This window comes from Neurospora tetraspora, assembly GCF_033439725.1.
Source record: "Neurospora tetraspora strain CBS 560.94 chromosome Unknown B0H65scaffold_1, whole genome shotgun sequence".
NCBI classification, from domain to species: Eukaryota; Fungi; Ascomycota; class Sordariomycetes; order Sordariales; family Sordariaceae; genus Neurospora; species Neurospora tetraspora.
Genome location: NW_026944383.1, coordinates 7,756,139 through 7,782,359, shown reverse-complemented (window position 1 = coordinate 7,782,359; position 26,221 = coordinate 7,756,139). Strand labels below are relative to the sequence as shown.

At 53.0% G+C, this 26,221-nt stretch overlaps 8 protein-coding genes across 8 annotated transcripts; 5 read left to right on the top strand and 3 right to left on the bottom strand.

Annotated features, from left to right (window-relative positions):
- Positions 1 to 383: 383 nt before the first annotated feature.
- On the top strand, positions 384 to 4,749 carry B0H65DRAFT_417816 (uncharacterized protein; the record flags this gene model as incomplete). The annotated part of the gene is made up of 3 exons (XM_062824112.1): positions 384 to 2,993; positions 3,047 to 3,628; positions 3,682 to 4,749. 3 exons carry the CDS (start codon positions 384 to 386, stop codon positions 4,747 to 4,749), a joined length of 4,260 nt encoding a protein of 1,419 aa, XP_062687486.1.
- A 1,103-nt stretch (positions 4,750 to 5,852) lies between these two features.
- On the bottom strand, positions 5,853 to 7,652 carry B0H65DRAFT_67774 (vacuolar membrane protein-domain-containing protein). Its single transcript, XM_062831264.1, has 2 exons — positions 6,715 to 7,652; positions 5,853 to 6,654 (listed from the first exon to the last, which is right to left on the bottom strand). The coding sequence occupies exons 1-2, from the start codon at positions 7,558 to 7,560 to the stop codon at positions 5,920 to 5,922; spliced, it is 1,581 nt and encodes a 526-aa protein (XP_062687485.1). The 5' UTR covers positions 7,561 to 7,652; the 3' UTR covers positions 5,853 to 5,919.
- Positions 7,653 to 9,641: 1,989 nt separating this feature from the next.
- On the bottom strand, positions 9,642 to 10,868 carry B0H65DRAFT_555368 (uncharacterized protein; the record flags this gene model as incomplete). The annotated part of the gene is given in 6 exon segments (XM_062830025.1): positions 9,642 to 9,919; positions 9,938 to 10,027; positions 10,089 to 10,216; positions 10,278 to 10,334; positions 10,402 to 10,425; positions 10,638 to 10,868. 6 exon segments carry the CDS (start codon positions 10,673 to 10,675, stop codon positions 9,642 to 9,644), a joined length of 615 nt encoding a protein of 204 aa, XP_062687484.1. The 5' UTR covers positions 10,676 to 10,868.
- A 1,663-nt stretch (positions 10,869 to 12,531) lies between these two features.
- Positions 12,532 to 13,383, top strand: B0H65DRAFT_505891 (uncharacterized protein; the record flags this gene model as incomplete). Its single annotated transcript, XM_062828024.1, has 1 exon — positions 12,532 to 13,383. One exon carries the CDS (start codon positions 12,532 to 12,534, stop codon positions 13,381 to 13,383), a length of 852 nt encoding a protein of 283 aa, XP_062687483.1.
- Positions 13,384 to 15,710: 2,327 nt separating this feature from the next.
- On the bottom strand, positions 15,711 to 17,891 carry B0H65DRAFT_454006 (chaperonin Cpn60/TCP-1 family). Its single transcript, XM_062826178.1, has 4 exons — positions 17,608 to 17,891; positions 17,449 to 17,500; positions 16,733 to 17,388; positions 15,711 to 16,652 (listed from the first exon to the last, which is right to left on the bottom strand). Exons 1-4 carry the CDS (start codon positions 17,656 to 17,658, stop codon positions 15,810 to 15,812), a joined length of 1,602 nt encoding a protein of 533 aa, XP_062687482.1. The 5' UTR covers positions 17,659 to 17,891; the 3' UTR covers positions 15,711 to 15,809.
- A 169-nt stretch (positions 17,892 to 18,060) lies between these two features.
- On the top strand, positions 18,061 to 19,948 carry B0H65DRAFT_67558 (P-loop containing nucleoside triphosphate hydrolase protein). The gene is made up of 4 exons (XM_062831262.1): positions 18,061 to 18,335; positions 18,398 to 18,489; positions 18,552 to 18,666; positions 18,743 to 19,948. Exons 1-4 carry the CDS (start codon positions 18,333 to 18,335, stop codon positions 19,850 to 19,852), a joined length of 1,320 nt encoding a protein of 439 aa, XP_062687481.1. The 5' UTR covers positions 18,061 to 18,332; the 3' UTR covers positions 19,853 to 19,948.
- A 2,767-nt stretch (positions 19,949 to 22,715) lies between these two features.
- B0H65DRAFT_565305 (uncharacterized protein) lies at positions 22,716 to 25,258 on the top strand. The gene is made up of 2 exons (XM_062830281.1): positions 22,716 to 23,169; positions 23,248 to 25,258. Exons 1-2 carry the CDS (start codon positions 22,988 to 22,990, stop codon positions 24,989 to 24,991), a joined length of 1,926 nt encoding a protein of 641 aa, XP_062687480.1. The 5' UTR covers positions 22,716 to 22,987; the 3' UTR covers positions 24,992 to 25,258.
- On the top strand, positions 25,259 to 25,952 carry B0H65DRAFT_67527 (uncharacterized protein). The gene has a single exon (XM_062831261.1). The coding sequence runs from the start codon at positions 25,475 to 25,477 to the stop codon at positions 25,832 to 25,834; it is 360 nt and encodes a 119-aa protein (XP_062687479.1). The 5' UTR covers positions 25,259 to 25,474; the 3' UTR covers positions 25,835 to 25,952.
- The last annotated feature ends 269 nt before the right edge of the window (positions 25,953 to 26,221 follow it).

Sequence of the window (26,221 nt, the reverse complement as noted above, 5' to 3'; positions counted from 1 at the left end):
TTTTAGACGCCGACCAACGACCACGAGACCACTCGCCTTGCACCACTGACACTGCACCACTGCCGTCGGCTCATACAGCTCGCTGTCTTCCAACTACCGAACATCTCGTCTTGTCTACTTGCCTCCTTCTTGCCTCCCCCAGACCGTGTGAATCAATAAGGGGGAAACCCACCCGATCGACATCATCGCTGTCCGTCCGCATCTCCAAGCTACCGAATACGCGCCCAACCAAAAAAGAGCAAAGTCGATCGAACCATGAAGGGACTCCCTTGAATCGAGACCACCGACTGACGACACGACGACTTCCTCCTTCGTGAACTGTTCGACAGACCACCAACCCACCAGCGCAACAGTCGCCAGCGCACCCAACACACTTCTCCAGCATGTCGGGGTCTTCGCGACACTCGTACGCCTCGAACCGGAGGACTGAAAGCATCCAGAGCGTCCGTAGCGTTACCAGCGACGAGGAACGACGCAACAGTCGCATTCAGTCCTCCAAGCCCCGACAGGTCGCCGTTAGCTACGATGAGGCCTACTCGTTTGCCCTCCGCGTCGCCTTCCTCAACTACCTTTTACAGCCACGGAAGAAGCGGAAGGAATATGTCGCCGCCCCGAGGCCCGTCCACCGATCGCATAGCTCCAGTGTGAGCGACCTCATGAAGGACTTTGGTCCTTCCGGCTCCTCGTCTTCCATGAAGCTGCCGCGTGATTTCCGTGGCCAACTAGAAAAGCGCATGACCGCCGTTCTACAAGGCACCGAGAGACTGCCCGGATACAATGACGCCGCCGTCAAGCGCACCTTTGGTGTGGCATACACCGCTTTCACTCAAAGGGACTTCCAAAAGTCCATTGACAAGGACCGCAAAGTCGAACCGCTAGTCCTGATCTTCTACTCGTCCGCCATCAAGTTCCATAGTGCTGGAAAGCCTCCCGACGACTATCACTGGAAGTCACTTGTCGACAGACATCTGGCCATGTTTGTCCGGCTGATTTCCAGCGTTATCAAGGACATTGGCAGCGACCGCGATGATCTTCTGGCCCGCTTGAACACACTCGAGAACAAGCTCTTGACGAACGACCAGAATCTGTCCTTGGACAAGGGCCAAGAAAGTTCAACGTTTGTTGAGGTCGAGGTGCCCCTGAGCTACGAGATTAAGGATATGCCCATGGTCCTGTTTGTTGCCAAGATCTTTGGGTTGCCCAACTCGCAGGTTCAGAATGACATCGACAGAAACATGACCACATGGACCGAAGAGGCGGCCCTAAAGGACTTCAAAAACTACCAATTCAGATTGTCGGCAAACATGGCGGGCACTTTGCGAAAACTGGACTTTGACGTGGACGAGGCATTTGAGGACTGGAAGAGGATCGAGACCCAGCAACTGGCCCAAATCTTTGCCGAAATTCTCAGTATTCGTCCAGATCTCAAGACCGGCGGGGGCCCTGATAAGCCCCTCCCACTACGGCCCATGTCGCTTTATTCGGAGGATCAGGCATTTTCCGACTTGAGCAAGATGGTTACGAACCGCAGCTCGGGCAACTTTGGGTTTGATCCGTCGTCTGGCTTCAGCGCCATGTCTCTTGACGATAATTCCAGCATTCGAAGTGTGGACGAGCCGAGTTTTACCTTTATCCCAGTGGATCCACGGCCGGTTTACAAGACTATTCTACAATATGTCATGTCTTACGACCAGCTGCACTCTGAGGAGTTCCCATTCTCAGAGGAGTCCATCGATTTTTTGACAGAGTTGGCTATTAGATGGCGCATTCCCCAGTTTATGTGCCACGTTACGCTCGTGGAGGTTGCCGTACGAAAGCTCCTCGACCAGGAAATCTCAACAATGCAGCTTGACGCTTGCCTCGACTTTGTCAAGGAACCTCAGCCGGAGCCCAAGAAACCGCCCCCGATCAACATGTTTGGCGCCACGCTTTTTGATGTTGAGCCAGGTCGATGGACAATGACGGATTTCGCGGGCTATCAGCAAGCCATAAAGGATCTCCATGACGCTTTGTTACGTGAACTCTACACACTGTTGATTCAGTGCTACCAGCCGAGCCCACCATCAGTCGGTGTTGTAATGTCGGTACTCACAAATCACGTCCATAACGACCCTACATTTACCGAACGCCCAGACGAAATGGCCGAGTATACCCAGAATCTCGAAAGCGGACTGCGTCAAAAAGCCGCCGAAGTTTACCGAGGTTTCCTGGATGCCAATATTCCTTCCAACATGGAAGACTGGAACTTTGCTCATGTCGTTAAGCTCGGTCAGGCTGTTGTCGGTCTTGCAGAGAAGATTAAGAAGCGATATCGCAAGAACCCCGAAATCATGGGTGCTAGTCCATTCAAGGTCTTGGTCGAGACCATTTTCCCCAGCTTCGAGGAAGATGCACATGAGTTCATCAAGCGTGTCCTGGATATGAGCAAGAACCGCGGTGAGGAAGGCCAAATCGATGTTCAGGACGGCTTCGACCTCTACAAGGAGCTTGTCGAAATCAGAAAGATGCACGCAGAGTCTCTACCTGGAAAGCCTTTTGCCTTCCATATCGAAAGCCTCCTCGAAGAGTTCGTCTGGCGATGGATTAGGAATGCCGAAGCCAGAATGACCGACTTCGTGGAACAAGCGATCAAGCAGGACACCTTCCAGGTCAGAACGAACGATCCCGACGATATCCCGACCGACGAGGACCGCCACAGTGTCTCCATCATCGACACTTTTACGCTGTTCAACCAGACCGTGAACCAGGTTCACCAGCTTGACTGGGATGACGAGCTTCACCATGCCAAATTCATGACTGCACTGGCCAAAGCCTTCTCAGCAGGCATCGGTCGTTATTGCGAGATTGTGGAGCTACATTTCGCCAAAGAGATGGACCGTCAAACTCCTCAAGAGGCAGCTGCGGGCAGGTCGGCGCAAGATCGGTTCCTTCAGTACGCCAAGGATGCGTGGAACTCGAAGGAGAAGGTCGAGCCTTTCCAATTCTACCCACAGGTATGTACCACACATGTGAGTTCTTCTGTGACTGTAGGCTAATTTGAGGTCAGTCCTTTGTCAAACTCAACAACATTGAATATGCCATGCAAGCGCTGGATAAGCTAGAAAAGACCATGAACGTAGACGGCTGCGCCGAGGCTATCCGCCGGGTCGAAGGCATCAAGCCCATGGTTAGGAAAGCAGGCAAGTATGTGTTCACGATCAAGATCGTAGAGGCCGAGGACTTGAAAGCATGCGACCCCGGTGGGTATAGTGATCCGTACGTGGTTCTGTGTGACGAGTACCAAAAGCGTCTGGCCAAAACGAGAATCATCATGAGGAACCTCAACCCGAGGTGGGACGAGTCGATCGATATTACCGTATCGGGTCCTCTCAACATCATCGCCACCATTTGGGACTATGATACCTTTGGTGACCATGATTTCGTCGGGCGTACCTCATTGAAGCTTGACCCCGTGCACTTTAGCGACTATCTTCCCAGAGAGTTCTGGCTTGATCTTGATACCCAGGGAAGACTGTTGCTGCGTGTGAGCATGGAGGGCGAGCGTGATGATATCCAGTTCCACTTTGGCAAGGCCTTCAGGCACTTGAAGAGAACTGAGCGTGACATGGTTCGCAAGATCACTGACAAGGTAAGTCTAACGTCTCTTCACCCTGTCATCAGCAGCCATACTAACAACTTCAGCTTACTTCCCACATCAACCACTCGCTCTCCCGCGACACCCTCAAGAGCCTCCTCAGCCAAGGCATCGCCGCCTCTATGGCCAACCTCTGGAAGAAGCGTCAATCCACCGCACCCACGGTGACCCCCCAAGATGTCGAAAACACTCTCCAACCGCTCTTCACCTACTTCGACGACAACTTCGCCATCATGAAACAAACCCTCACCGACGCCACCATGGTAGCCGTCATGAAGCGTCTCTGGAAAGAAGTCCTCATGGCCATCGAAAACCTCCTCGTTCCCCCCTTATCCGACAAACCCTCCACCCAGAAACCCCTCACCCAAGCCGAGATGGACATTGTCTACCGCTGGCTCGAGCTCCTCTTCAACTTTTTCAACGCCAAGGACGCCCACACGGGCGAAGTCCTCGGCGTGCCTTCGGACGTGCTCAAGTCGCCTAAGTGGCACGAGCTCGCCTCGCTCAACTTCTTCTACTTCGACTCCACCGAGAACCTCATCCGCACTTCGGAGCGCATGGCAGCCGCCAACGCCCAGCGCGCGCGCGAGCAGCAACAGGCTACTGCCGCCGCGGCGGGCGCAGGCAGCCGCATGTCCGCCCCGCCCCAACTTCACTCTTCTCAAAATAACAACAGCCTCGCACCTCCCGGCGGAATGACAGGCGCAGCAGCCATCGGCGCCTTCGGCTCCTTGGGAACCATCCGTCGCGGGAAGAGTATCATGATGTCCCGCAACCTAGGAACCATGCGTCAAGCGAAGCTGGAGAAAAGAAAAGAGGCGCAGGCAGATCCGTCGGATGATATGATACTGCGTATTCTACGCATGAGGCCCGAGGCGACGAATTATTTGAAAGAGAGGCATAGACAGAAGGAGAGGATGGCGGCTGCTGCTGCCGCCGCCATGATTGTGAGGCAGAGCGTTAATCAGAAGTTTGGTGGTGGGGGTGGTGGACAAGAGTTGAGGGTGGGAAAGAGAGCGAGTGTGGTGCCGCCGGTGCCCAAGTTGCCGTTTGGGGCGGGGGTTAGTGGGGGGCAGGTTATTGGGGGTGGACAGTTTGGGAGGGGTGGGAGGTGATGCCCGGGTACCTAGCGAGTGTTTGATGAAAGGAGAGATAGGAGGGGGTGATGTGATTGTGGGAAGGGTATGTTAAGCCTGTAGGGGATGAGAGGAGCGAGCATGAGGAGAAGAGGGAGCTTATGAAAAGAGAGAGATGATGAGGATGGAAGTACGAATACGATGGGGGGATGAATCACTTAATGGGGGTTTCTTGTTTGTCGGTTGTCGGTTTGTCTTGTCTGCTTTGCATTTTTTTCATACCTATCTGATATACCATATCGTTTTACGGGGAGGGGAGGGTAGGGAAGGCGAAACGGGTCAAGCGTGTTTTGCTCTTTATCGATTTTTTGTCTTTCTAGTTAGCTTACGATATCACATCTTTTTTGTTCTTGTCATGTATCGCTATTGTTGTTCGGGTGGATGTACGTTATGTAGGTTAGGTTGGTATTTGCCTACTAAGGTTGGGGATAGTCTTGGATACCATTGTTATTTAACTTCTCATTGAGAACGTTCTCGAAGGCGCTTCCTTGTGACCATCGAAATAACTTTGCTAAGTGTTGGGGACATGTTCGATAGGAGTTTGATACACCGTTGAGGGAAGGTTGAGGAGTGCTTATTGGGTCGGGCGGGTACTTAGACTAGGTGTTGAAGTGAGTGTGAAGAGAGGAAGGAGGATTGAAAGAGAACATAACCCAAAACTTTGGAAGTAAGCCTGTTCTGTTCAGTCTCTGGCGAACACGATCAAGTCGGAGCACACCAAAAAATTATGAAACAAGAAAAGGGGAAGGATATGACACTACGCACGAGGAAGGACAAAGGAATGAAGCTCTGAATAACCCACCAACCAACATTTTTCTCTTTTTGCTTGCTACCTTATACTAACCACTTAAAAGAAACGCTTAATGCTACCCGGCTTCCCACCCAGTGAACGTATATAATGCTGATTGATGGATGCTGTTTCCTCCTCCATAAGTTCCTTAACAGGCATGAGTGATAAAAACTAGAACAAGATGATTTCCCGTCCTACACGTCTTGCAGGGAGTACTCTCGCTGAATTACTGTGCTCTTGAAAGATGGAAAAGGGGAGAAGAGCCCAACTAAAGAAAAAAAAAAAAAAAAAAAACACAAGACAGAAGGTGGGAGTGGGAATATGAGCCGTCCGTCAACTTGCCCCCCTCAGTGCCCTCCTCAGTCATGAGAAATCAGACTCGCAGACTCCTTAATCCTTTCCTCCCTGATACTCCCGCTCACACCGGATACCGCACTAGAGCTACTCCCGATGACAGTCGGGGTATCTCCATCCACCGCTGGATCATATTCCTCTTCCCTCACTTTGGGCTTGGTCTTAGCCCCCTTCTTACCGACTTCAGCGGCCTTGTCCTTAGGCAACTCCTCCCCATCACTATCACTCCCAGAGTTGCCCCCCTCATCACTCCCACTAATGACATCATACACACTTCCCCTTCTTTCCTCCGCCCCCGCAGCCTCGGCATCACCCCGTCCCGTAACCAGCCCCTCACTCTCGGCCCCCTCTTCCGGGATCTTCTCCTCCTTCTTGATATAAGAATCAATAATATAATACTGCAGCGCATTCATGATAAGCGGGAAAAGCATCATGACAAAAACGATCTGCAGTCTTTCATTCCCCTCGGTCCAGCCGAGAGCCCAGTCGCCGACGCGAGAAATCCAGGGGAAGACCATGAAGATGATGAGCACGCAGAATTTCATGCCCAAAAGGCCGATGAAGTAGATGATGGATTGCTTGAACCACCAGCCCCAGCGCGGTTTGGTTCCGGGTGGGGAGTGGAGGGGGGTGTAGTTGCCGGATTGGAGGGATTCGGGAGGTTGGCCTAGGGGTGTATAGGTGAGGCCGCGGGAGAGGAGGCGGACTATGAGGATGAGGACTGGGATGCCGAGGGTTGTCTTTTTGTTTCCCACCGGTTAGTAACAGCAACGGTTGAAGGAGGTAAAGGGGAGACTTACATCGATAGCCAAGTTCAACAAATAGAACGAGCACGGATTGGGCGTGTACTCGTCTTCTCCTCTCGCATTCAATATCCCATATTCCACAGCTCGCTTCACCATCTTCGTGCCCACTGCCACAGCCACCGGATCCAACACTTTAATCTCAAACTTCCCACTTGTCAACATGGACATGAAAACGTTGGCGGCATGCACCAACACGCTCCCGAATACTTGTTTCGACACATCAAAGAACCAGATCTTCACCGGTCTTTGGGGGCGTTCGCGCCAACGCTTGTAGACCAGTGAAGATATAGCCAAGCAGCCGAGGGCGATTTGGACTAGAATGGCGAAGGGGCCAAGGAGGCGGCATTCGGTGTTGTTGTCTGTTTGTTGAGACATGGGGGAGGCGGAGGTGGGGGAAGTTGGTTGTGGTGTTGACGTCGCTTGAGATGTGGGAGTCATGGTGACTGAAATAACGGTGCCGGCCGGAGCAGGTGGGTTGACGACGTGAGGAAAGGTTTCGAATGGTTGTGGTTCCGTGTCTTTTGCGTCGGTATCGTGGTCGTCGTTGCCTACTCGAGGATCGACAAAGTAATCGGGACGGGTATCCACACCAGCAGCTGCCTCGCCACCTAGGCGACGACGGAGACCACCAACAACGGTGCCGATGCGCACGCGGTGGTGAGAGGGAAGAGTACCGCGGGCTACTTGTACAACCGGTGCGTCAAGGCGGATATCAACATTGCGCCGATATCGTGAGAAAGATAAATGCGGGATTGCGCTGAGGGGACCGGGACCGGGCGCTAAGGGTCCTGGAGGCGGCGGTTGTTGAAGAGGCGGACCACCGTTTCCTGGAGAAAACATTGAACACTTTTGGGTGTGTGTGTGTGTGTTGGAGATAAAGTTGGTCGTGGATATTTCCGAGACAGGTTTCTCCCAACAGAGAAGAAAGGGTCGGGAGGCGTCGCAAGAGACTCGTTCTAGACAGAGGAAGAGGGGCACTCGAATACGGTGACGTGTGGTGTGTGTCGTACAAAGGTCAGATGGTTCACGCGGCTTGAGGTAGACTCGTCTCGTGGTGATGGTTTTCGTTCAACTCTGTATGGTGGAAAGGTGGTTGTAGGTCACGGTACTGCCTGACGAGTATCGGTGCGAAGTCCGAAAGAAGTGGGCTTGTCAAGTTCCAGCCGTTCGCTTGTTGAATCCAAGGCTTTCCACTTGTTTGAAACGTTGAAACGTCGAGTTGGAGGAAGATGACGCCAAGCGCATTCAGTCGCATTCGAGTCAGTTGATGTTATCGTTTTCCAAATCGCATGTGAAGTTTTGTGTATTTCCAAACCGGGAAAATGGAAAAGATTGACAGAGTCAGAGTCAACAAATGTCGCGTATCACAGCCGCCAACAAAGCCTTGGTTTACTCGACTGAATCGAGTCAAACTGGAAACAACCAAGCAAGAACCAAGATCTCCAAGAGAGGTGAGGGGCCGCCTGTTCCTGCCCTTACAATGGAAGTTAGTCCAGGAGGCGATGCACAGCAAGGTCCCGTACCAGTTGGATGGAGCATTGTTCTGTTAAGGTAGGCGCATCCTCGACCTATCATTGGCCACCCGCACTCTTTGGCCTTACAGTGGAGTCTTCCAACTTGCCTTTAACTGAAAGGCTCCACTGGAGGACGGGTTTCAAGATCCACAACTTAATTGCACGCGCGGCGGCTCCGCTCTCCGCTATTTGCTTCCCGTCGTCTAAACACTTGATGGCATTTTGGCCATTTCAGCCTCTGTCAGTCGCAATTCTGATTTTCTAGGCGTCGTCAGGATGGCAGATGTATATGAACTGAGGAGTTGGGATGAATGGCTGTGGAAGGGTCGTGATACGAGCATCTGGTGCAAACGAGGGACCTGGGATGGCAGATTGAGTGTCTTGACTGGGATAAATCTGTTGTGCCAGTCGGCCAACTGCGCGTTGTAAATCTCGTGTTCGATCTTATGGAGGGGTGATACCACAAAATGCTTATCGTTCAGTTTGATATCACCGACGTAGGCAAAACGCACACATGCTGGATGGCTGTGGCGAAAGCAGGTGGCTTAGATGCTCTGTTGACATATGTACCGCCATGCCATATCAAACGCCTAGCGGCTAAGAAGCATCATAGGCTTCGACATCAAATGTATATGCGTCACTTAGACCCAGCCGACGAGCAGACGCCATTTTACATCTGGTTATGTGATATCATTGTGCCGAGTGTTGTTGTTTGTGTCGCAGAGAAAATCTATCAAGGTTCACGGACAAGGACGAATACCGCCGAGGTGCAAGAAATAGGTGAATTCTGAGCGAGTGTCTGACCAAACAAAGGGACCACGCCAACACTCCAAAATGCAGTGACCAATGGGTAATGACTAGTTTGCAATTATCTCGTCGCAATCTCCTCCCGCGGCTTCTTACGCCGTGAGGGTTCTGTGTCGCCATCAATTCACTTGTTCCCGCATCCCAATGCCAGTTCAGTAGTTGGAAAGTCATAATGCAATCCTCCCCTAGGATAAACACAACAGGGGAGCAAAGGAAGGCCAGCAGCAAAGCGGCCATTAAAGCATTGCGCGCGCCCAGGGGCTTTACAGCTCGAGCCCAACGTAAAAGAGTTTAAAAAGCAAAAAAGTCCATCAAACCATCACACCTATAACCCCGTTTGATTCCCCCATGCCAACGCAACAACAATGAGGGAGCCGCGCAAAAATAACAAATCGATCCGTGAGAAAACGAGTTTAATGATGATGTATGATGTTTCGGTAAGAGGCTTCGTGATGAGTGGAGTATGGCAAAGGCAACACTAAGCCTATAGCCAGAGCCGAATCCGGCCGCGTGTACGAGATACTGCGCGTCGTTCGTGAAACTCTTCTGTTGTCATTCGTACACTGGGGGATCCGATTTGTGATAACAGGGGTTTGTCGTTTAGGCGCACTCTGGCACGGTGGGAAGCAGCTTGCGCACGAAGTGAGGGATGGAGCTCCGCGCGTGGAAGGTCAACGGCGACCTGTCCTTCTTTCGGGTCGGGGTCGGTCCCGGCGGCGATGATCTGCTCGAAGCAGCCGGGGGTGATGGTCTACTCGAAGCCGGTGTGTTCGGAGCCGTCGTGCTCGGCGCCGCCCTGGTCTTGGAGGAGGAAGTATTCATAGAAGACGGGCCTCCAGACGATCGTTGTCGAATTCGGAGGCTGTCCGTAGGCCCGTCTAACTGTCAATCGATACCGTGTTGCCGCTTGATGCGTTCTAGATTCTCCTTGCGGGCATCGAGGTCCTCTTTTGTCTTGTTCATCTTGTCGGGCTGATGGTATAGTACTGCATAACGGTCAGCGAACCCCCACAATGGCGACGATCTGAGGTCAGAGACAACACATACCAACAAGATAGCGGTTCTGAAAGTTGTAACCATTCAACTTGTCGCACGCCTGCTTCGCATCCATTACGTCCTCATAGACAACGAAGGCAGTGCCCTTTGTGTTGCTCGCAATGCCCTGGCGAACTTGACTATAGTCCGACGTGTCAGTGGGAGGACGACATGATGATCGACAGGGACGGCATGTCATACCGGATAGGTCCGTACTTTCCGAAGAGGTCGAAGAGCTCCTCCGGAGTTACGTTGTAGCTGTCGAGACATGTTAGTCCATGACATGTCCATCACCTTGACGACAGCGAGGCAGGCGATGGCGTACCTTAGATTCTTTACGAACAAAGCTCTGTTGTATAGATGCCAGGGGTTAGTCATTGACGTAGGGTAGGACAGGAGGGCAATTGATGGAGGGTCGTATAGGGAATGTAGGGGGATGGCAAGGACCAAGTGGCTGTAGGTATAGGCAAGGTGTGTGTACAGGCCACGGGCGGGCAGGCGGGCGATAGGACACCAGTGGGCAGCAGGGTGACCGCAAAGGGACTCAGAGTCAGGACTCACCGATTCACTTCAGGGCCAAGTTTGTTGGCGCGACTCATATCTCGATGTCGATATTGGTAGGGTTCGACTCGGGGAAACTAAGTGTTGTTGATGGGTAGAACGTTCAAAGGGGGGCGGCGTTTCAGGCGACGAAGCTGGAGTTGTGGTGGTGGTGTTCAAGTGCAAAGTGGAAATGGCGAAAGAGATGAGTGAGGCTGATGCGAAACTGGACGGGTTGACGCGGGAGGGATGAGGAGAAAGTTCGATAAGCGGCCAGGCGGGTGGGGCTGCTTCTTTCTGCCTAGCCTGCCCACGTGACGCCACCAGTCGGGGTCAGTGGCTGCAATCTGGACTGTGGTTTTTGACCGATTCTCTTGCTGGTCAGCTGGCACCAACGCACGACTGTCACTGCAGGCAGAGTGCAGTGAGTTGCGCTGCACGCACATCGAAACAAGCAATGATCAATTCGCGAATTCTTCCAAACACAGCGCGCTTACGCGCCCAGGAGCCTGGCAGCAACGGCCCGAGTGTTTGTGAAATACCTAGCATCCTCAATCTTTTATCCCAATATTAGGCTTTAACCCTATTGTCCTACGGTGTATACGCAAACACTATCGCAGAGAAGGCAACGTGGCTCATTATTATTCATTTCCGCCAATTTGCATCTCCCATCTTGGTATCCCGACAAGTCGATACCGACACTGGCACAACTGGATATCCGTCCCGATTCCCGATCGCTTTCCGACGACGGGATTATCGGGATTAGCAGCTATCGGGATCCCGCTAAACCTAAGTGCGATAAGATAATAGGACGGGGCCATGAAACAACGATGTGCACTTATCCCTGAACCAGATATCCAAGTGACCAACCTCTCGCAAGGTTGTCGTGATGAACATGACTGCATCTCCATCATGCCTCGCCATTCTGTCACCACACACCCTGCCCGCGGTTGGCGATGAAGCCCTCGGTCTGGGGTAACTGCACAAGAATTGTAACCTCCGGAGTAACTCTGTCGTCTTTTTGCAACCCTAAAGACAGACTGCTGAAATAAGGTTTGTTTACTTTGTCCCCTAGCCCCTTTTTCTGTGCGGCCCCCCACCCTCTTGGGGTCTCTCCGCAGCCACGCTCACCCTTGTCAGGGCATCGCATTCGGAATGCCATTTGCTGGGGCATATCACGACATCGAGCACCGACTGATAACTCCGAGTCTTGGACAATGACATCGGACTGGGATTCCCGACCGGAATAAGGGAGCCGTTGAAAGCGAAGTCACTCTAGAAGCCAAGAGCGTCTTGGCTATCATCTTGGCTCTTACTCGGCGCACGGCGACACGCCTTTCGAACGTTGGAAATCATTGGCGAACGAGGTTTGCCGTGTTGGATCCAGAAGGTCCCTGGGCATATCAGGACTGGCTGAGATCTGGCACCTGCTCAAGTTGGCGAAGGGGTGAACATCTAAACACAGATCGTAAATCATCTTGACGACCGTTGAATGCACTTACAACCCATGATGCGCTAGTGTACAATTGGTGTTTCATTTCCGTTTTGCTTCATTGAAAGACGCTGGGAAAAAGTTCAAATTCAGTGACCAATTAAGCGATGACCCTTGTATACTGTTTGGTACTGTAGCGCGTTTCCACAGGTACCGCGAACCTCGACAACGCACTTGCACTGCAGGGCTGGAATCGCATCGTCGCCTCTGCTCCACTTTTCACAACCTCGAGCTTCGACCTGCACCCAACCGATTCTCTTTCCCTCCATCATTCCTTCCTTCTTGGCTTAAGTTTGGCATGGCAATATTCAACATTTCCATTCTGTAATATTTGACTAGATAAAAGTCTGCTCATATCCACACGCGCTCTCAACCGCGTTGCAACTTATTACAGAAGCCGTGTTCGAACACCGGGAGAGCGCCATGCCCTCCGTCACCCACGAGAGGATCCCCTCGGCCAAGAAGAGGAGGCGAGATGATGTCGAGAATTCCTACACTTCGGGTAACATCCAGATCCCATTGTATGCGGACTACACGTCAAACTACCCATCGCCACTCCAGCTTGCTAATCCGACCTCCCTCTACACCAGCTCCCACCCAGCCCTCGACACCACACGCGGCATCCTAGCCGACAAATCTTCCTACGCGAATCCCACCGCACTTCATCCCTACCCGCCTACCCTGCGCAAGATAATACCCATTGCCATCAACAAGAAACAGCGCATGTCCGTGTCCGATGACGTTCACCACCGAGAGGACAGCCATCACGGGATGCGAGCCAAGTCCAACTCTCCAACTTCCGCTTCCCACCCCCACCACCAGAAACAACACGCTTTGTTGTCCAAGATTAAATGTCTAGACCGCTGTCATATCTGCTTTCGAAAACCGAGCAAGAAGGCCGACCTGGACTCGTACGCCGATTGCCAAGGATGCGGCCAGCGCACATGTTATGTATGCATGAGGCAGTGTCCTGGATGGACATCAAGTTTTCATCAGCAAGAACGACATCCCCATACCGGAGAACAAGAAGCGCAAACTCAAGATATCCCCTTGGCGAGTTCGAGTCCTGAAAACTCGTTCACAATGGTGGATGCGGACGCAGAGGCAGAGGCGGACTACGACGCGTTGGCTGAGAAGGAAAGCCAAAGGCCAAGATCGACGCCTGGTTGGCATGCCAACGGCCACAGGGAAACGATATGCGGACAGTGTTGCGAGGAAAGAGGTGATAATGGGGATGTGGTGTGTTTTGGCTGTTTACCTTCGTTTGGGGGCTGACACGGCACACATCTCGACGAACCGAAACGAACAGTTTGACCGACAACCCAAACCGTCCCCGCGTATGGATCAAGGACTTCTTTAGCATCAGTCGTGGCTCGGCCCGAGGAAAATGGATGACATACTAACTGGCATGTCACTTACTGAACGACATCAGCGCCTTGGACCCAGCACGAAAGGAAGGGATGGTATTGTATGGAGGGATAGGAGAGCGATGGAATCTACCAACACGCGGTTATTTCGGAATGCTCTCCATCTCTACCAGGATTATTGTAAGCTGAGAGAAGGGATTTTGGAAGACATCTCCCCGGGTCAAGCTCCATCAATACAGGGGCTGTAAACCGGAATCTATATAACGCCGATTCTCTGTCATACCAACAGATGACAGCATCAGGTTGGGTTGCTATCACCCAGGACGTTTCTTTTACGGAAGAAAGGACACAGAGGAGTGTGGGTTATGCGGGGAGGAAGCCGAATGCTGACCAAATCATGGACGGCCACTCACAGCATGATGGTCTCGATCCTTGCGGTCCGTAACGTTTTCACCACTACCAAAGGACTTCCCCGAAGGACCACCTCTTACGAACTAGCCTTTCCTACAACGAAAGAGGGCGGAAGGTGCATGCGTCTTTCACCTTAACACCTAATCTGGTATACGTAATCACGACCCACAGAAGATGGGACAACCGACAGACAGCTTAATTGTAGGTTCGGTCTACCTATGATGGTGGATGAAGGAGAAGGAGGAGGAGGAGGAGGAGTTCGAGTAACTCAAGTACTGGAAGTACAAGAACATACTGCTAGGGATCCGGTGGTACCACTGGCATGCTACTAGTTGTCACCATGAACGAACAGCCTCCCTTCACAGGAAAGGGGCAAGTTCACCACTTGGGAAAAGCTTGGTCTTGGACTCAACCAAAGGATCTTGCCTGCCCCAGGATCAAGCTTAGGGTAGGCTAGGCTCAGGGTGAGTGAGGGGCGGACAAGAGTGACGAATAGTAGAGTACCCGAAGCATGTGAGACATGGATTCGGGGAGATTGGTTTGTTACTTGGTCAACAAACCATGGCAACGAGGTCTCGCTAGACTTCTACGAGAGTTGGACGATGGCACTACTACACTAGCATGATATGGCGTTGGAGGTTCATACAGACAGGCCCGTATGTATATAGGAAGAAGACTGATGGTGTATGTTTGAGTACGACTATGAGAATACAATGAGGTCGTAGCAAAGAAGAATCAACCATCGTGAAAGGATACATATGAACTTGCACAGGCATTATTAGAATAACATTTGCACTAGCCATAAATTAAATTGCAAGCGAACAGATAGACGGGATGAATGACAGGGAACTGGCTATTTTGAACAACCCTTCAAGACAGAGATATCACCCTTTATTTGCTCTCTCTTTTCACTTCTCCTTTTCACTTCCTCTCTTCACTTCCCCTTTTCACTTCCTCTCTTCACTTCCCCTTTTCACTTCCTCTCTTCACTATCTCTTCCCTCTCTTTACTTCCCTCTCTTCACTATCTCTTTCACTATCTCTTCGCCATCTCTTCGCCATCTCTTCACTCTCCTTCTTATTCCCTCTTTACTTCCCCTCTATTTCCGTCAGTCCCCTTCTTGACTCTCTCTACTCAGCTATCTACTCAGCTATCTACTCAGCTAATCAAAGAGAAACTAAACTAAACCGCATCCGTCGTTAACAACTTAACATTCATAAAACGGCAAACTTGCTGAACAACGTCTGTCGGTATCAACTCAAATCCATCCATTCATCAATGTGGGTGGGCAAATCTACCTTACCTGACGAGTAGACTAGGTATGTAACTGAACTGAACCAAACCAAACCTGTTCTGTTCGTTAGGAACAACTGACCAGATGGATGTAATAGTATTACTATACCTCTCTCTAAACATTCTCTTGAACATTGAGAATGGGACTTGAGAATGGTGGGCATGGGAATGGAATATACTAGATTGTAGGTAGGTAGGTACCTCTAGGTAGCCTCGTAGCTGAGTGAGTGAAGAGATTGATCAATGTACCGAGCATACATACATAAGGGCCCTAAGGGGCTGTTTGCCAGCTCCCGTCCCATCTCATGGCATGGCCCAAGCAAGGCAATAAATAAATGCTTGAGAAGAGAAAATGCAAGTACTATGTAAGGTAGTAATTGTTCTTGAAAGTGATTTGGCTTGTTAATATGAGCTCCAAGGCCAAGTTGGCCAACCAACCAACCAACCACTGATTCTCAGAGAACGTTTCTACAGTTACTTCGTTAAAGCATAAGATCACAAGTTACGACACACAAAGTGATGCAACAAATATTCATCCAGAGTCATTAATTACAATATGTACATGTTACACATATTTCTTTATCTCCATCTTTCATTTCTTTTTTTGTCTTCCCCTACCCTTAGTTACATCTACCTGCTAAGAGCAATATCGTCAATCCTGAGAATCATCTTCACCGTCTCCGCCGCCAGCTGGATCGCGCTCGTGCTGACCAGCAACGGCTGCAGAACATTCTCCTTGGCGATATTCGGGTTGACACCACCGCTCTTGATGCTCACACCGGCATTCTTCTCGCCGTTCTCGTGCCTGTGGCGCAGGTCCGTCACCACCTTGATGCTGTTCAGACCCGCGTTCTCCGCCAGCGTCGTCGGGATCACCTCCATGGCGTCCGCGAACGCCTTCCAGCAGATGGCCTCGGTGCCGCTCAGGGCACGCGACTGCTTGGCCAGCTGCGAGGCGATCTGGATCTCGGCGGCACCGCCACCGGCGATGAGCGCCTTCTTCTTGACCAGGCAGCGGACGACGCAGAGGGCGTCGTGCAGGGAGCGCTCGGCCTCGTCGAGGATGAGGCTGTTGGCGCCGCGGACGACGACCGAGACGGTCTTGCCGGCGGACTTGGTGCCGGTCACCTTGACCATGCGGGAACCGGAGGAGTTGACTTCCTCGACCAGGTCGGCGCTGCCGAGCTTGTCCTCGGTGAAGGAGTCGATGTCGGCGATGGGCTTGCAGCCGGTCGACTTGCAAATGAACTCAACCTCGTCGCGCTCAATGTCCTTGACGGCGAGGATGCCGAGGCGCTGGAGGAAGTGCAGGGACAGGTCGTTGACGGCGTCGCGGAGGATGGATTTCTGGATGAAGAGGACGTTGCACTTGGCTTTCTTGATCTTCTTGACCATGTTGAGGAGGTAGGTGCGCTCTTCCTTGACGATCTTGTCCATCTGGCGGTAGTCGTTTACGGAGATGGTGTTCTCCATCTGTGAAACAGGTTGTTAGTAATGGGACAAATGGCAAGGAAGCCAAAGAAGGTTTGTAATAGTTGAATAGGTATACGCACATCAGGCTTGGGAGGGCTGAGCTGGAACTGAATGAGACCAATCCTGGCCTTCTCCATCCTGACGGGACCACCAGCGCTCTTGATGACGGGCTGTGTAAGGACGAGACCATCAACCAGCTCACTGTCCTCGATCGTACCGCCGACCTTCTTGACTATGCGAATGTTCTTGAGGTCAACGTTCTCGGCGGTCTTGAGATCTATCGTCTTGGTGACTGCGTTGACGGCCATGGGGCCAAGGAGGTTGGAGTATTGTGACACGATCTTGGAGGAGAGCGAAGTGTTGGCGGCCTGGAGGAGGGAGGCGGTATCTGTGAGGGCGATGGGTTGCGACATGTCGTGGAGGACGTCTACCGCAGCGGCGGCGGCTCTTTGGAAAGCTTCGGAGATGACTGAGGGGTGGATGCCCTTGCCTAGTAGCCTGTCGGCGGCACCGAGCAAGCTACCGCAAAGAACGACGACGGAGGTTGTGCCATCACCGGCCTCGACATCTTGGGCGTGCGACAGCTGGACGAGCATCTTGGCTGTGGGGTGCATGACCGACATGCTGTTCAACATTGTGCTGCCGTCGTTGGTGATGATGGTCTCCCCCTTTCCACTCCTGATCATCTTGTCCATACCCCGCGGTCCCAGCGACGTTCTGACGGCATCGGCGACGGCTGGTGGGATGTCCGTATTAGCACCACAAGACAACATTTACTTATAAAATGTATGCATACCTCTGGCGGCGACAATGTTGGACGAGCGAACGGCGATGGGCTTCTCCTTGTCCTGTTTACATCGTGGGTATCAGCAACTGGCTTGCCACAGCTTCATCCCTCCTGAAGCTTTCGCACCGACTCCTATCGAGGGGTCAGGTTCCAAAAAGCGGGACGCACCCTGAAAGTCGCATTGCTCGTCGTGTGAGTAGCTACCGGTGCGGTCGCCATGGTGCAAGCTGTGATCTGGTATTTGGGATTATGGGAGATAGTAGAGGTCGGATGGGTCAGAAACTGCCGGAAATTCGAGTTGACAGTTTGAATCGGCTTGCGCAGGGTGTTGTGTTGTTAGGCAGAGCTCTCCTTCTTTGCTGGTCTGGAATCGATGGGCCAAAAACACACACCGTCCGTACCAATGTTTCCACTGCGGGACCGTAAAGTGCTGGCGCGGGCGCAAAGGTGGGCTGGCAGGTGGTAACTTTTTGTCGGCTGCTGCTGAGCGGTGGGCGGTGGAAAAGGTACCTGCGGCGCTGTAACTTACGCGGTCTAACCGGATAGGGTTAGGCGCTGTCAATGTGGCACCCACCCGTAGCTCCCTCGCCCGCAAGGCAGCGCATGGATTACGGCAACAGTTGAGCTTCGACCCTCTGTCAGTGGCAGTCGTGCCTCTGACCTTACTGGACCTTGACGAACCATCTCCATCACTTCAAGCACTGAACACCATCAAACCAACCCGACACACCACATCAAACCCGCGTCGAGATTTCTACCCCACGAACGACCCGACACCGAACAAACTCTCGACGGGCGCCATCGCGACTTTATCCATCTACCCCCGACCTCCGATAATCCACCCTTCTTCGTCTTAGTCCAAACGGGAAGCGCCATTCCCACCCGCCGTCATCATGGTATGCTTGCAGTCGCCCTACCAGAAGCCGCCGCCACTTTACAAATCTGACACGTGGAATAGCCTTCTGCCACAGGTCAAAACTGGGAGAAGTACAGGAAAACGTTTGGCGACGATGAAATCGAGGAGAAGAAGATCACTCCCCTCTCAGACGAGTATGTTGCCGCCCAAAAAGCGCCCGCCACCACAACGAACGAGTCGTCTAACCCCCGTCAAGGGATATCCAGGTCCTCAAGACATACGGCGCCGCGCCCTACGGTGCTGCCATCAAGAAGCTAGAACAGCAAATAAAGGAGAAGCAGCAGAGCGTGGATGAGAAGATTGGCGTCAAGGTATGCTAGTCATTCCTATGGCTACCCTACAAACCGCGAAGCGCATCCAGCTGACCCGCGATACTTTGGTCTACAGGAATCAGATACCGGCCTTGCGCCCCCTCACCTTTGGGATGTGGCAGCCGACCGCCAGCGTATGTCAGAAGAGCAACCGCTTCAGGTAGCGCGATGCACCAAGATCATCCCTGACGAGAAGGACGAATCGAAGAGCAAGTACGTCATCAACGTCAAGCAGATCGCCAAGTTCGTTGTCCAGCTGGGCGAGCGAGTCAGCCCGACAGATATCGAGGAAGGAATGCGCGTCGGCGTCGACAGAAACAAGTATCAGATTCTCCTTCCGCTGCCGCCCAAGATCGATGCGAGCGTTACCATGATGACGGTCGAGGAAAAGCCTGACGTCACATACGGCGATGTCGGTGGTTGCAAGGAACAGGTCGAGAAGCTACGCGAGGTCGTTGAGATGCCTCTCTTGTCGCCAGAGCGGTTCGTCAACCTCGGTATCGACCCCCCGAAGGGCGCCCTGCTATACGGTCCTCCCGGTACCGGTAAGACGCTTTGCGCTCGTGCCGTTGCCAACAGGACAGACGCCACCTTCATCCGTGTCATTGGTTCCGAGCTGGTGCAGAAGTACGTCGGTGAGGGTGCTCGTATGGTCCGCGAGCTTTTCGAGATGGCCCGCACCAAGAAGGCCTGCATTATCTTCTTTGACGAAATCGATGCTATTGGTGGAGCCCGTTTCGACGACGGCGCGGGTGGTGACAACGAAGTGCAGCGTACCATGTTGGAGCTTATTACACAGCTGGATGGTTTCGATGCCCGTGGCAACATTAAGGTTATGTTCGCTACTAACCGTCCTTCCACGCTGGATCCGGCCCTGATGCGTCCCGGACGTATCGACCGCAAGATCGAGTTCTCTCTTCCCGATCTCGAGGGCCGTGCCAACATTCTCCGCATTCACGCCAAGAGCATGTCGGTCGAGCGCGATATCCGATGGGAGCTCATTTCTCGCCTGTGCCCGAACGCGACGGGTGCCGAGTTGCGTAGTGTTTGCACAGAGGCGGGCATGTTCGCCATTCGTGCGCGCAGGAAGGTGGCGTCGGAGAAGGATTTCTTGAGTGCGGTGGACAAGGTCATCAAGGGCAACCTCAAGTTCAACTCTACTGCGGCCTATGCCCAGTACAACTAAGCGGGGAGGAAAGCAGCGCATCAATGGCGAAATGGAGAGTTTGGGTTCGGTTTGTATCGAAACCGGGGGGAGTCTAGATGTGTAATAGAGCATGAATCAAGAGCGGCTCAGAGATGGCACTCAAAAGCTGGGAGATACAATGTATTAGGCTCTCCAGATAAGCGAAATGAACATACAGATGAATATCAAGCTTAGTATTGACGATGCATTTGTGTCTGAAGTGATTGCAAATGCATGTGAAGATAAACCTCCATCGCAGACATCGTGAGTGTGGGTGTTGCAACTCCTCCGGCGTGGACATCGGGATGGGAGGACGGAGCTACTACCGGGATACCCTTGGCAGTGACACCATCCAAGCGAAGCGATAAGACAAAAAGGCGGGTTACGTCGAACGATAAGGAGCTGTCCACTCCAGAGCTCAATCGTCGAGATACCGGAGCGGGAGGTCTTGGGTTGAGATGCATGGAAAAGGAGGAAGGAAACAAATGGAAATCAAGCGAAGGGGAAAAAGGTGCAAAAAATTAGAAACCGTGGTCGCGCTGGGGGTCGAACCCAGGACCTATGCATAACTTCCAATGGCTTGGAGGTATCTAATTGCGTGTGTTAGTATGGGACAAACACTTTGGAGAAGGTATCTTCGGGGTCAAGACTCACAAGAGCATCGCGGTAACCACTCCGCTACGTGACCATTTCTGGTTTGTTGGTTGACTACCTGCACCGGATGGTCAGCTTATAACGTCAGGTGAGGTCAGGTGAGGGGGCCTGCAGTTTGTCTGGGCATATGTAACCCTAACCCGTGCTTCTCTTCTGCTCTTTTTGGCTGAGCTCCGTCGAGCTTTGGCTGACAGCATCTGGCACTCCAGTCCCATCGCAATGACGCATCACCTGATGATTTGCCCGCCCGCGCGTTCACTCCTCTCCGGTGGTTTCGAATCCCTGCAAGCGATATCGCGACCCAAACACACCTGGCGGTCTTTTCGCAGCTTCAACATCGCCTTTCTCTGGGAATGTTTACATACACTGCCCGCCCATCGACGTGCATCAGCATCACAATATGACATTTTACAAGCTTTCTACCTACCTACCCCTCGGTCGCGCGCGCGCACGCACGCACGCACATCACCACTTGCCCTGCCCTCCTGCACTGAGAAAGCGGACGATGTCTCCTCCCCCAAGCAAGCCTCCAAGAAGGTCCATCGGTCCATCGTAATCTTGCACCCCGCTCGTTGCACCCTTCTGACTCAGTTTCGCATCGATCACAAGTCCCATCTTGCGAGTCCTTGCCAGGCTCATCACTGCAAGGCTAGGATAAGCCAGCCGTTGGAAGCTTGGGAAGCGAGAAGCGGCAAAAGTCCCGACAGGCCTCCAGCTCCAGCTCCCGCGAGTCCCGTCCGCGGATGGATGGATTCCACTCTCTAGCCTCGTTTCTCTGTTCCCCGGCCGTGCGTCTCGAGTGGGAGGGGCCGAAGGCGGAGGCGGCGGCGGCGTTGCCCGTGGCCGTGAGCTTTGACGGACTTGTACACTACTTGCGTAGTGGGCAACAGGTTCATCCGGTTTCTGTGAAAGCATGACACGCGCGAATCAGCCCGCAGGTGCCCGCTGGCGAGGCTCGGTGCTGTGATCCTGCGCTGGTGATCTGACTGATACTGTGCCTCCAAGGCGAGGCCAAGAGATGGGAAGAGGGCTGTGTACAAAGGGAGCTTTTTGCTCATCGCCCTCCGTGGTCCTTTTTCTCGCGGCTTTCTTATTTCGGTAAGTAGCGAGCATTTGCTGGCGATTGCGAATTGCGACTTCAACACGTGGGACTCTTGGGAGTTCTTGTGGCATGTTGTACATCTACATTCCTCGTAGAAAACACCACAGCATATCACAGATCACATCGACATCTCCGGTCACCAGCATCACTTTACCGGATGCGGACCACGATACCCCAAAACTGCCCGTGGGAATCGCGCAAATCGCGCAAATCAAGGCGCATTAGCCTGGTGTTTCACCATTTCACCACCGAAAAGTGAGGACCCTGGTGAGCAAATCCCACCCAAGAACAGTTCCACTGCCCGTCCTTGTCCCCTCTGTCCCCTCTGTCACCCCTGGCATTGCCCCGTTCCTAGCCCATCAAAGCCCGTCCGTACCTTGCAGCAGAACCGGGGTTGTGGAAGACGAACAGGAACAAGCGGGTCATTCGAAGGCACCACTCACCCGCATTTTTGCCTTTTTACCCCTTCCCACACCAGCGAGGCACAAATCCATCTTTTCATCTTTTTCGCTTTCCCTTCCGAGCATCGTTAGCAGGTTCCGCGGTCCGGGTTCGCTTCTTGGCCTCTAGAGGGATTCGTACTACACTACACTGCCCCCTTTTTGGTGTCGGTAGTCGTTTCTCCTCGTCCTCTCCCTTCCTTCACCTCTGTCACTTCTGGCCGCTGTCTATTGCTACCGTTACTGTGCCGCGTCTGTCTGGTTTCAACATTAATCTGAGACGACCAGTCAGTGCGACATCCTTCCCGACCTGTGCGACCGTTTTGTCCAACCTGGCGACACGGCTAGATGATACTGTACTGTTCATCCTTCGAGTCGCCTTGCCCAATTGCATTCAGGTTTTGATTCAGGTTGGGTTTGGATTGCTCATCCTCCCGCTCGCCGCTCGCGCTTAACGACAGACGACCGACGACTTCGCCTTCGACTTCGCCATCTTCGAACGAACGACGCATTCAGACAGTATCGGTATACTGCAGACGACACACTCTTTTTGCGATACCCATTATTCTGCACGCAAGCGCGCTGTTCATTCCTTTCAGCTTCGCACGCAAGATACAGTCTTTTCTTTTGCCATTGGTAGCTTATTGTCGACAACGATTCATCGAATTCCAAGATACCCATCGCGCCGGTTTTGCAACTAAAAACCAGAACAACGAGTCCAACATCACATCACTAACTTGGACGACAATCGGAAAAGAACGCGCAAAACAATGAGAGATTAGCGGCGACTGCAATAGAATCATTTTTTCATCGATACCAATTTTTTACCGATTGGACAGGTCGTCGATCACTCCGGCCTGTCCAAGATCCGCACCGACCAGCGGACGAAACATACAATATCCTTCCGAGTTTTAAAGGAATATAAACAGAACCGACAAAATGCCTGCAATAGACGTGGCAATGAGGAGGAGTGTCCAGGGGGGAATCGTGGATGGGTTTGTGAACTTACTGGTGCGCAGCGTGCAACCCGCTCTCCAACCAAGAGATGTCGTCCAGGAATTCAACGACGTTAAGACGGCATTTTCGAGTTGGGACAATTGTATGCAGGCTGCTTACTGCAAGTACGTCCATCCGAACCTTTCTTCCCCGACAAGGCAATGCTGCCGCCGAGATAACACGGGCTAACCTTCTTCTCACAGATGGACCGCCATCGGGCTCATGATCTTCGCCGGAGTCGTCATCTTCGCGGTATGTTGGTGCATAGGCCGATGCCTCTGTTGCGGTCTCTCTTGCTGTTGCGAGTGCTTCCGGTGCCTTCAATGCTGCGGAAACTGCTGCGGTTGCTGCGATCCTCCTGGCTCTCGCAAACACAAGTACCTCGACGCTCCTTTCGTTCCACCCGATCAGGGCTACAAGGCTGCGGAGCCTATGGACCACGGCTTCGGTAGCCGTCCAGCGCCATCATACTCGGAACCTTCGTATAATACCAAGGCGTCCGAACCCCAATATGCCGTGTTCGAGGTCGACAAGAAGAGGCAGACAATGGGCGATTCGCTGCCTGCTATGCCGGAGTGGGAGGGTGCAGGGAGCAAGAAGGTGTTGGTGGAGGAGGAGGCTGTGGAGCTGGATCAGTTGAAGAAGCCGGAGGAGAAGACTACCCAGAGTTCCGGTGCCGGTGCCGGGGCCGGGGCTGCGGTCATGTCCGGCGCGGCGGCTGCTATCCCAGCAGCGGGGCCAGGACGAGGAACAACACCACGACCCAGTCCACCACCAGGGGGCCAGCAGAGCCCGTATGGTGTTCCGGCCGGTAACAACGGCTTCTACGGAAACAACGGTGGTTATGGCCAGCAAAACGCCCAAGGATACAACCAGATGCCTCTGGCCTCTCCCTACGGCCAGTCTTCCTCTCCATCACCCTACGGCATGGCCGCATCAGCCATGGGCCCCGCCGCCGTAGGCAACGCAGGGTATAATGCCCCCGGAGGTGGCTACGGCAACCAACAACAAGATGCCTACGGCCGCTATGGCGAGCCCACACGAAACAACACCTACGATTCCGCACGAAACAACACTTACGATTCCTACGGTGCCAGCACCAATAGCCCCGCCTCGCCTTACGATACCTCACCCTACGATAACTACAATTCCGGCAACCAAGGCGGGTACGGCAGTTCCCAACAACAACAACCCTACGGCCTGGCCGCCGGTGGCGCAGCCGCGGGTATGGGCATGGCAGCCGGAAGCATGGGACCTAACCGCGTCCGCTCACCACCAGCCGCCACGAACACAATACCCTACCCCAAAAATCCAATGACCCGCCGGTCGCCAGCTCCTGAACAGCAACTGAATGGTCTCGGGTATGGGGGATCCAGCAATAACCAGGCGATGGCAGGCGGTGATTCCTTCCTCGGTGGGCCGAGATATCACTCTCCCGCTCCTCAATCGACCGGAGTAACAGGAGGAGGGTACGACAGCTTTTCAAACCAGCCATACTCCCAGGGCAGCAGTCAGCAACAGAGGCAAAACACCTTTGGCGGGAACAACAGTTACGGAGGGGGGAACAACAACGGTTATGGCGGAAACAACGCAGCTAGTTACGGCGACATGATGCGCTCAACACCCTCCCCAGCGCCGACGGGGCCGTTGCCCAAGCCTCCGGTGAGGAATAATACCATGGGTGGTCAGAATACATTGGGCGGTCAAAATACTTTGGGGGGTAACAGTGGTGGTGGTGGGGGTGGGTTTGATTTTAGTAGTGGAGGTAATTCCAGGCCGCAACCGGGGATGGGACAGCAGCAAGGAGGAGGTATGGGAGCACAGGATGAGGGAGGAGCGGCGGGGTATCCGGGGTATAAGCCTTATTCGCCGGTGGGTGGAGGGCCGCGAGGGCCGGGGGGAGGAGGAGGAGCGGGAGGAGTGGGTGGGGGGTATAGGGGGTTTTAGAATGGGAGGTGAAGGGGAAAGTGAAAAGTGAATGAATAACGGGAAAAGCATGGGGTTGCGGCGTTCTTCTCACGTTTCTGTTTCTGGGTTGGTTAGATACCAGGATGTTTTGATTGATTGGTTGTTGATGTTACTGGCTTGGGCCCCTTTGCTGTTGCGATGACTTTCCTTCCTCCCCCTACGTGCAACATACCCCAATGCCCCTTCCAAACCCTATTGCCACCTAGACCTGCCCTATTGTTTTGAGATCTTTTGGGTATAACTATCGACGCTCCCGTGGCACAATGACTGCCTACGTTCTAGATCGACGAGCTTTCTTCCTGGGCTCTGCAGGATTGGATGTGCTCACAGGTGAAGGAACGTCCTTCCCGTGGGGGAGGAACGTGGTAAACGTTGATCAGGGGACTAGGCGCCACTGAAAACTGGTGCGGTGGTGGTGTTGCTGAGGGTATCAAGAGACAACTGGGTAAGTCTGGTTGGGAGATGAGGTTCAAGGAAAAGGGGGTTGTTGTGTTCCGGGGCATCATTACTCAACTCAAGGCCCTTCGTGCTACGTTAATGGAAGAAGAGGGGGCTTCAACTGGCTGCCATGTCTCTAATGTCAGGGTCACATTCTGGCGTCATGACCTTGACCCTTGGTATCACAGTAGTATCAGGGAGGATTTGTCGTCAAGTCTTGCTTTCGTTCAGCTTTTTTTCTTTGTTTACTTTGGGGGTTGGCGAAAGCAGGCAGCATTGCAGCTATACCAGGCAGGGGGTTACAGGGGCTTGGACGAGACATGGATGATGATTCCTGATACCTTTGTTCCTTTCGTCCTTGGGGTTGTTTGTTGGATGAGATAACACGGAAAGGTAGAAGTTGGGTTGTACGGGGTCACCTACTCTATGATCGTAGGAGAGCCCCTTAGTAAGAAAGACGTTGATCACTTTGACAATACGAGATCTTGAACAAGCTCCTGGCAGTCTCTTTAGGTACCTATGCCCTTTGACACATAGTTCTAAGTGCTACGTAAGAGACATAGTGTAGTAATTTTGTCTGGCAACGTAAAGGTCATTTGAGGCTCAACCAAGCGAGCCGTTTTAATCTTGATCTTGATTGAGTCTTGATAACCTCTCAAGTCCATGCCTGTAGTCCGTTGACCCATTGGCTTTTCGAGGACAGGCTGACAGGCTGACAGGCACCGAGGGATCGTCACTCGGACTCGACTCGTTCATGTGGCTTGTGAGGCT

Coding starts and splice junctions, on each gene's coding strand:
- B0H65DRAFT_67527 (XM_062831261.1), top strand. CDS start 25,475: ATGAGGTTCAAGGAAAAGGGGGTTGTTGTGTTCCGGGGCATCATTACT.
- B0H65DRAFT_67558 (XM_062831262.1), top strand. Junction 18,490..18,551: donor ATCACTCCCCTCTCAGACGA/GTATGTTGCCGC, acceptor ACCCCCGTCAAG/GGATATCCAGGTCCTCAAGA. Junction 18,667..18,742: donor ATGAGAAGATTGGCGTCAAG/GTATGCTAGTCA, acceptor TTTGGTCTACAG/GAATCAGATACCGGCCTTGC.
- B0H65DRAFT_454006 (XM_062826178.1), bottom strand. CDS start 17,658: ATGGCGACCGCACCGGTAGCTACTCACACGACGAGCAATGCGACTTTC. Junction 17,501..17,607: donor CGAGCAATGCGACTTTCAGG/GTGCGTCCCGCT, acceptor CGATGTAAACAG/GACAAGGAGAAGCCCATCGC. Junction 17,389..17,448: donor CAACATTGTCGCCGCCAGAG/GTATGCATACAT, acceptor ACATCCCACCAG/CCGTCGCCGATGCCGTCAGA.
- B0H65DRAFT_67774 (XM_062831264.1), bottom strand. CDS start 7,560: ATGTTTTCTCCAGGAAACGGTGGTCCGCCTCTTCAACAACCGCCGCCT. Junction 6,655..6,714: donor TGTTGAACTTGGCTATCGAT/GTAAGTCTCCCC, acceptor GGAAACAAAAAG/ACAACCCTCGGCATCCCAGT.
- B0H65DRAFT_565305 (XM_062830281.1), top strand. CDS start 22,988: ATGCCTGCAATAGACGTGGCAATGAGGAGGAGTGTCCAGGGGGGAATC. Junction 23,170..23,247: donor ATGCAGGCTGCTTACTGCAA/GTACGTCCATCC, acceptor TTCTTCTCACAG/ATGGACCGCCATCGGGCTCA.